The sequence below is a fragment of the Mercenaria mercenaria genome, chromosome 3, assembly GCF_021730395.1.
Source record: "Mercenaria mercenaria strain notata chromosome 3, MADL_Memer_1, whole genome shotgun sequence".
Lineage (NCBI taxonomy): Eukaryota > Metazoa > Mollusca > Bivalvia > Venerida > Veneridae > Mercenaria > Mercenaria mercenaria.
The window spans coordinates 33455624-33464906 of NC_069363.1; the positions used below are offsets into that span (position 1 = coordinate 33455624).

A 9283-nucleotide genomic window follows, 5' to 3' on the forward strand; every position below is an offset into this window, starting at 1 on the left:
TGCTTTGTTCTTCACCATTTAAAAGTGTGTTAAACCTAGGGTATTTTTTCTGAAGTTTTTTACTGAAAGTTTGGAGCCAGAATCAGTTTCAAAGCAGTGTTTGCCACTAATTGTAAATTCGTTGTCGGCCTTTTTAAAAAAATTCATTGTTATTATAATTTAAATACATCATATTTTCACACATCAGATTTACGATTGAATTAATTGTTAGAGTTTAAACAGCAATCTCGTTTGAGTCATTCTCTACGCGCAAAAATAATGTTTCTTACAGATCTTGTGATTTATTGCTCTCTTTAGGGACAACATGCAGGGAGGCTGACCATCAGCTAATTATCATGTAATTTGAGCTAGTGATAAGACTGAATGGAAACCCTGATTATATCAGACTTAAGATAGTTCTAAGTACCTCAAATTATCTTAAATGCTCGTTTTTCTACATAGTATCACCATCTTGAACATTTTTCTTCGTTTCATTGCTTCTTTATCTGAATTTTACCTTTAAAAACAGTAATGTTTAAAGCTTTAACTTTTATTTTCTTCTCAGTTATTACTTATTTTTAATTACCTATTCGACTAGTTTGAATGAATTTTCACTGTACCAGACAATGTTTATTACCACGATTTTTTTGCTCTTGTGATAGCAGATGCCTTTTCGCCGAAACACAGTGATTTGTAAGAAATAAAGCATATAGTAATCATGTATTTTATATTCCCATAAAATCCATAAACAATATTTACCATTTATAAGACGCTATAGTGAATACATAACTAATAGCAAAACTAAGGTCCGCTAAATATGGGCTAATGTTTCAAAATACAATGTATTACCATATTTGGCCTGGTGGCAAAAATTGTAGAGGAAAAGAAGGTATCCATCAATGCACAGTTCCTTACACATAAACATGTTCCCTACCTATTATGCATAGCAGAATTTCCTGTCAACCAATTCTTTTTCAAATACTCTGCTGAATTAGGCACTTGTTGCTTTGACAGTTGCACGTAGAGGTAGCAGTAGACATTTGCCATTCTAAGCGTGACGTCACTACTTTTGTCAGTGCGTCAGTATGAACGCCCTACCGTAGTATACACAATGGGTATGTGCAGTTTCGCATCTGACCCACTTCAAGACATTCATTTCGTTGATGTAAGCTGTATTCTTAACAGAAGTTTATAATTCCAGAGCATTAAACTGAATATCAGTTTGAAGGAAAACAGAGCATTCGGTTTTGAGACTTACCTTTATGTTAAGATTTTGACCTGTCCATTTTGTATCAAAGAAACTGCCAACTGCTATCTTAATATTAACATTCCGCCGACATGCACTTCAGTAAGAGCGTCAAGGGAAACGAGTTTCAAGATTTAAGATTTAAGATTTTATTTAGATCATAAATTATAAGTCTCAAACCCGAAGGCTCTGTTTTCCTTCAAATTGATATTCAGTTTAATGCTCCGGAATTATAAACTTCTGTCAAGAATACAGCTTACATCAACGGAATGAATGTCTTGAAGTGGCTCAGATGCGAAACTGCACATACCCATTGTGTATACTACGGTATTACAACCATGTGAAGGACATTCAGCGACCGGGCATATAGCTACTAGGCCTATTTTTAGCCATTCCCGAATAAAGTCTGACTAAGTAAATTCCGTCATGCCGGTTTCCAAAAAATATATTTTTAAAAAACGTTATTCATTTATCATACGGACACGTCATCAATCATTTTTATTTTCTATTGTTGTACTTATATATACATTAGCACGCGTAAACCAGAACACAAATACGAAAGTTAAATATCGGATCTGATCATAAGGATACACACCTATATACAAATATTCTTTCTGAAAATATACACAGCGATGGCAATTGGAATTCTGGAGAGCATTTGTTTTGTCCTTAACTGGTCAGTCATTGTGCTTTGTTTATTCATGAAGGTACCACAGATAAAATCTTCTTTTGGGTCGATGGATACGAAGGGTATCAGCCTAGGCAGCGTTTTGCTAGAAATGCTTGGGTAAGAATATAACCTTTTCATTTATCTACTACATGCAACTGTTCAGTGATATACAAACTTATAAGCTGGTAAATTCCTCCGCACTTGTAATGATTCCTTTTTTTCCAAACCAAAAGTGGATAATGTAATTCGGCATTTTCGTTTTCAGTTGTTTCAAGTTGATAACATTTTTAAGGGTGATTCAGTTATGAATCTTTAGAATGGCCCGTTATCTGATAAAAAAGAATATAAATCAATGATTTGAAAGGTCAACATATTGACACTGATTCATTGCATCTTTAAATGCAGCTGAATTTGATTGTATATGTGTTGCAGGTATTCAGTTTTGTTTTGCTACAGTTTTGCGATGAATTATCCAATAGGAATGTACTTGGAGCAAGGACTGTTACTTATACAAAGTAAGGGAACTTATTAGTTCCCTACTGGTTGAAAACCAGTTTCGGGGACTATAGGAATGCACTTTTCCGTCATTCTGTCATTCCGTCATTCCCCAATTTCGTGTCCGGTCCATAACTCTGTCATCCATGAAGGGATTTTAATATTACTTGGCACAAATGTTCCCCATGATGAGACGACATGTCATGCGCAAGACCCGGACACCTAGCTCAAAGGTCAAGGTCTCAATTGGAGGTCAAAGGTCAACAGGGCTTTTTTTTGCCCAGTCCATAACTTTCCCATCCATGAAGGGATTTTAATATTACATGGTACAAATGTACCTCATAATAAGACGATGTGTCATGCATAACTTTCAGACCCCTAGCTCAAACGTTAAGGTCACACTTAGCAGTCAAATGTTAACATGGCATGAACAGGGTCTGTTTCGTGTACGGTCCAAAACTCCGTCATTCATTAAGGGATTTTAATATCACTAGGCACAAATGTTCCCCATGATAAGATGACGTGTCAAGCGCAAAACCTGGACCCCTGGCTCAAAGGTCAAGGTCACAATTGGAGGTCAAAGGTCAACGGGGCTTTTTTCCTGTCCGGTCCATAACTCTGCCATCCATGAAGGTATTTTAATATAACTTGGCACAAATGTTCCCCATGATGAGACGATGTGTCATGCGCAAATCCCGGACCCCTAGCTTAAAGGTCAAGGTCACAATTGGAGGTCAAACGTCAATAGGGTTTTTTGTCCTGTCCGGTCCAGAACTCTGTCATCCATCAAGGGATTATAATATTACTTGGCATAAATGTTCCTCATGATGAGACGACGTGTCAAGAGCAAATCAAGAACCCTAGCTTAAAGGTCAAGGTCACATTTTGGGATCAAAGATCAATAGGATTTTTTTCCTGTCCGGTCTATAACTTTGTCATGCAAGACAGGATTTAAATATCAGTTGGCACAAATATTCCCGTGGATGAGACAACATGTCATGCCCAAAATCCAGGCCCTAGGTCTAAGGTCAAGGTCATACTTAAGAGGCCAAAGGTCAGATGCAAAAATGACTTTGTCTGGAACATTTCTTCTTCATGCATGGAGGGATTTTGATGTAACTTGGCACAAATGTTCTCCACCATGAGACGGATTGTCTTGCACAAGAACCAGGTCCCTAGGTCTAAGGTCAAGGTCATACTCAGAGGTCAAATGTTAAATTTAAAAATGACTTTGTCCAGAGCAAAACTTCTTCATGCATGGAGAGATTTTGATGTAACTTGGCACAATTGTTCACAATCATAAGACGGAGTGTCGTGCTCAAGAACCAGGTCCCTAGGTCTAAGGTCAAGGTCACACTTAGATGTCAAATGTCAAATTCAAGAATGACTTTGTCCGGAGCATATCTTCTTCATGCATGGAGGGATTTTGATTTAAAATACCTTCTTGGATGGCAGAGTTATGGACCGGACAGGAAAAAAGCCCTGTTGACATTTGACCTCCAATTGTGACCTTGCCCTTTGAGCCAGGGGTCCAGCTTTTGCGCATGACACGTCGTCTTATCATGGGGAACATTTTGATGTAACTTGGCACAATTGTTCACCATCATGAGACGGAGTGTGGTGCGTAAGAACCAGGTCCCTAGGTCTAAGGTCAAGGTCACACTTAGAGGTCAAAGGATACAAGAATTAAAACTTTGTCTGGAGCATTTCTTCTTCATGCATGGAGGGATTTTGATATAATTTGGCACAAATGTTCACCACCACGAGACGGAGTGTCATGCGCAAGAACCAGGTCCCTAGGTCTAAGGTCAAGGTCACACTCAGAGGCCAAAGGTCAGATACAAGAATGACTGTCCGGAGCATTTCTTCTTCATGCATAAAGGGATTTTGATGTAACTTGGCACAATTGTACACCATCATGAGACAAAGTGTCATGCGCAGGTCCCTTCTTTATAATTACTTCCCTTTGTTGTTACTATAAATAGCTTATATTGTAACTTTTTCATTACTAGCCGTAGGGAAAAATCGAGACCACTTTTCTGTAGTACAACATGCATGTTACATCCAATTTTGAGGTGCATTTTGACCAGTCTCAACCTGGTAAGGATTTTTGTGTGGACTTACAATTTTTTTTATTGATTTTTCTTTTAAGATTAACTTTCCTTAATTGTTACTATAAATAACTTATATTGTAACTTTTTTATAACTGACCGTAGGGAAAAACCAAGACCACTTTTCTGTGGTACAACATAGATGTTACTTTCAAATTTTAGGTATATTTTAAGGTATCTCTACCTGGGAAGGAGTTTTTTTGTGGACCTAGAAAAACAAAAGAATTACAATAAATACTAAACAACCACAAAATTAAAATTCCATTTGCAAATAAAGGTGCTAGTGTAAAGAAATTTGCTGTAACGGCCGTATATTGTGATATTCTGGCACTCTTGTTTATTACTTGCCGTAGGAAAAAATCGAGACCACTTTTCTGTGGTACAACATGCATGTTACATCGAATTTTTAGGTGTATTTTGACCTATTTCTACCTGGTAAAGAGTTTTGTCTGGACTTTTTAGAATTTTTTTTAGGATTAATTATTCTTTGGTGTTACTATAAATAACTTAATATGATAAAAAAATTGGGGGGGGGGGGGGGGGGGGGGGGGGTGTTATATGCAAATTTTAATCCAAGTGTTTTGTTAGCCCACCATCATCAGATGGTGGGCTATTCAAATCACTCTGCGTCCGTGGTCCGTCGTCCTTCCGTCCATTAACAATTTCTCGTTATCGCATCTCCTCAGAAACTACCAGGGGGATTTAAACCAAACTTTGTCAGAATGATGTATTGGTACACTAGTTGTGTCCCCCTGAAAATCAGACTGGTTCAACAATTTTAGTGAGTTATGGCCCTTTGTTTATTTCTATAATTTACATAGATTTATATAGGGAAAAACTTTGAAAATCTTCTTGTCCAAAACCACAGAGCCTAGGGCTTTGATATTTGGTATGAAGCATCATCTAGTGGTCCTCTACAAAGATGATTCAAATTATTTCCCTGGGGGTTTAATATGGCCCCGCCCCGGGGGTCACATGGTTTATATAGACTTATATAGGGAAAAACTTTGAAAAACCTCTTGTCCAGACCACAAAGCCTAGGGCTTTGGCATTTGTAATGTAGCATCATCTAGCGGTTCTCTACCAAGTTTTTTTCAATTTATCCCCCTAGGGTCAAATATGGCCCCGCCCTGGGGGTCACATGGTTCATATAGACTTATATAGGGAAAAGCTTTTAAAATCTTCTTGTCAATAACCTACAACATTCAAATTTGGACCACATGTATGGTTTTGAGCGGAAAGATGAACCTTGACATGAGTTGACCTTGATTTTGACCTAGTGACTTACTTTCACATTATTGTAGCTACAGCCTTCAAATTTGGACCACATGCATAGTTTTGTGCACTGAAAAAAACTTTGACCTTGACATTGACCTAGTGACCTACTTTCACATTTTTGAAGGTACAGGCTTCAAATTTGGACCACATGCATAGTTTCGTGTTCCGAAATGAAATTTGACCTTGATTTTGACCTAGTGACCTACTTTCACATTTCTCAAGCTACAGCCTTCAAATTTAGACCACATGCATAGTTTTATGTACCGAAACAAACTTTGACCTTTACATTGATCTAGTGACCTACTTTCACATTTTTGAAGGTACAGGCTTCAAATTTGGACCACATGCATAGTTTCGTGTTCCGAAATGAAATTTGACCTTGATTTTGACCTAGTGACCTACTTTCACATTTCTCGAGCTAAAGCCTTCAAATTTGGACCACTTGCATAGTTTTGTGTACCGAAATGAACTTTGACCTTAAGATTGACCTAGTGACCTACTTTCACATTTCTGTAGCTACAGGCTTCAAATTTAGACCACATGCATAGGATTGTGTATCGAAACAAACTTTGACCTTGACATTGACCTAGTGACCTACTTTCACATTTTTAAGGTACAGGCTTTAAATTTGGACCACATGCATAGATTTGTGTTCTGAAGTGTAATTTGACCTTGATTTTGACCTAGTGACCTACTTTCACATTTTTTAAGGTACAGGCTTTAAATTTGGACCACATGCATAGATTTGTGTTCTGAAGTGTAATTTGACCTTGATTTTGACCTAGTGACCTACTTTCACATTTCTTAAGCTACAGCCTTCAAATTTGGACCACTTGCATAGTTTTGTGTACCGAAATAAACTTTGACCTTAAGATTGACCTAGTGACCTACTTTCAAATTTCTCAAACTACAGCCTTCAAACTTGATGCACATGCATAGTTTTGTGTACAAAGACTTTTGTCCTTGAAATTGATCTAGTGACCTACTTTCACGTTTCTCAAGCTACAGCTTTCGAATTTGGACCACATGCACAGTGTTGTGTACGAAATGAAATTTGACCTTGAGCTAGTCAATAAGTCTTGAAATTTGGAACACTCAAAAATGGCACATTGGTGGGCGCCAAGATCACTCTGTGATCTCTTGTTATAACATATTGTATATATAGTACAATATTGTTTATACATCGTTGACAGTTATCAGTTCATCATGTTATACTGCAGTAGAAAAAATTAGGTGCCTTCTAGTAGGGGACTTTGTATTGCATGGCAATACTTCATTCACTTGTTTTTCTATTAATTTATGGTAACTGAATAGAGGTATTCATAATATTTTGTTTTGACATTCATTATATAGATGCTTTGTTGACAATGTACAACACCAAAAAGATATGTCAACGTAATTCCACATGTGTCTTGCCATTTGCGAGTAAAAAATAATTTAGCACAAAATTTAAGCTGCAGTTAGAGACAGCATTTAAATTAAATGTTTCTGTTTAGTTACATTTAAGTCTAACATGGTAAAGTTATCAAAAACTTGTGTGAAGTGAAATACTTTCTTACAGCTTAATATCGCAATTATGAAAGATCTTTATTTTCTTAACTCTTTGGTTCACATATTCACATGTAGTCTTGGATTTTAACGGTTAATAATTCAGCTGCAAACACATCTTTAAGTCTTTTGTCTTTTTCCAGATTTCTTCTTACTGGGCCTGATCATTCATACACGAAATATATTATCACCAAAAGTATTCTGTCTGCTTGCCCTGTATCCTTTAACATTACTATTTACAACCATTGTCGTGCTGGGCATTCAGATTGTATAAATATCTACAGTGAGTATGTAACCTGTATTAAGTGGTCAGTGAAAGTGACTTTCTAGTATTATTTCTAAAATGAAGTTAGTTTACATAGTTTAACATATGATAGGTAACAATGATTAATATAAAATAGTTAGTATTAATTTTGTTAATTGTATGTCGTTGAGAAATTGAAGTGGTTTTATTTAACTCTTAAATGAGTTTATCTAAAGTGCATGTCTTAACAGAGGAATAGATATATGACTGCCAGCTACTGTGTAGCATTCAGATGTGTTCCGGATTTCGTTTTGAAGTCAGTCGTGGTAAGCTCTTACTTTATGTGATCATTTCCTATATGAACGTTAAAATAGTACATAATTTTGGCTTTGTTTTTTTGGAGAGTTATCGTACGGCTTCTGCTTTCTTCTGCATAAAAACCCAACATAATTCCAAGATATTTCATAATGATTGCATTATTGATATCAGACGCTTATTTTTCTTAAGAATTATTCTTCACATTTATTATGTTTTTTTTTTTAGTTTTTGAAGACACCTCTTGTAGTATCGAGCAAATTGGCTCAAATTAGAGCTCTATATAGGAGTAAAAACCCTGGAAAGCTAAGTGCAGCAACTTGGAGTATGGCGGCTTATGGATCTTATGGTGTTATATTTACAGACTTTATAGTTCATTATTTGAATATTTGGCATAACTAAATACTCATAAATACAAAATTGAAATTTATTTATTCCAATATTTGATAACAAAGATAGAAAATAGTTAAGGAGTACGACAGAAGTCACTAACGAAAATAACGAAGAAAAACATAAAATTAAAACCTCTAGTCCTCCTGAAATAATGAAGTATTTTAATTTTCAGCATGTGTTCAAAACTCTTTCTTTACGAATCTTAGTTTTATTATTTACAATTACTATTTTACTCCGTAGCAATAGATAACACGCTTCTTTTCCATTTTAGCGAGATTGTTTACCTGCTTTGTGATGACAAGAGATTGGTTACTTCTACTGAACTATACATGTGCTGCCGCTTTAAGCTCTACCGTTGTTGCAATGATTATCCATTACTCAAGAAGAATTAACAAGCTGAAGTGAAGTAATAACTATTCATAGCACCAAAGCAGTATAAAATGTTTATAGCTCTTTGATAGCACCAATCATCGGGTCAAGCAATACGCAAATACATAACACATCACTATCTGGAACTAATACGAAGCCCGTGTCATGTGTAAATGATCATCTAAAGATAAAGACTAGACTACAGCAATTTTAGATATACATATTTAAGTGACATAAAGTTGGACACAAACCAGTCAAATATATAAAAAGAACACGAGGTTGGAGAAATGGCACAAAATTAAAACAGCAGTTGACAATATCTTATGCTGACAAAAATGTAAAAGGCACCTTGAACGAAAGGTTAACATTCCTGAAAATATCTTACATTAAATGATTAAAATATTAAAGAAAGCTAAGAAACTGTTAACCGGCTGCCTCAACCTTAACTTTACCCTCATCTTTTCGTTTTTTGTTTGTTTGTTTTTTGTTTTGTTTTTTTTTTTAGAGCAAAGGGGGAGGTAGTGGATTCCCAATGTTGCAAACAGAAGGGTGTCCCCACCCCTTAACTTTCTTGATTTACAATGATGTTAATAAGTAAATTGCCGTATATCAGTGAAACGTTGCACAATCTAAAG

The 9283-nt window shown here is 36.0% G+C and overlaps 1 protein-coding gene across 2 annotated transcripts; it reads left to right on the forward strand.

Annotated features, from left to right (window-relative positions):
• The first annotated feature begins 1633 nt into the window (after positions 1-1633).
• LOC123525143 (mannose-P-dolichol utilization defect 1 protein-like) lies at positions 1634-9075 on the forward strand. 2 transcript variants are annotated; one of them, XM_045303927.2, is made up of 6 exons: positions 1636-2012; positions 2328-2410; positions 7471-7543; positions 7831-7897; positions 8115-8235; positions 8551-9075. In XM_045303927.2, exons 1-6 carry the CDS (start codon positions 1858-1860, stop codon positions 8682-8684), a joined length of 633 nt encoding a protein of 210 aa, XP_045159862.2. In that variant the 5' UTR covers positions 1636-1857; the 3' UTR covers positions 8685-9075. The 2 variants fall into 2 exon arrangements, with proteins under 2 accessions (XP_045159864.2, XP_045159862.2); XM_045303929.2 differs by lacking the exon at positions 8115-8235 and having other exon boundaries at positions 1634-2012.
• The last annotated feature ends 208 nt before the right edge of the window (positions 9076-9283 follow it).

Bases quoted from the DNA above. Each gene is read 5' to 3' on its own strand.
- LOC123525143 (XM_045303927.2), top strand. From the start codon at position 1,858: ATGGCAATTGGAATTCTGGAGAGCATTTGTTTTGTCCTTAACTGGTCA. The intron at 7,544-7,830 runs GTATCCTTTAAC...ACAGAGGAATAG, and splicing joins GTATTCTGTCTGCTTGCCCT to ATATATGACTGCCAGCTACT. The intron at 8,236-8,550 runs GTGTTATATTTA...TTTCCATTTTAG, and splicing joins GGCGGCTTATGGATCTTATG to CGAGATTGTTTACCTGCTTT.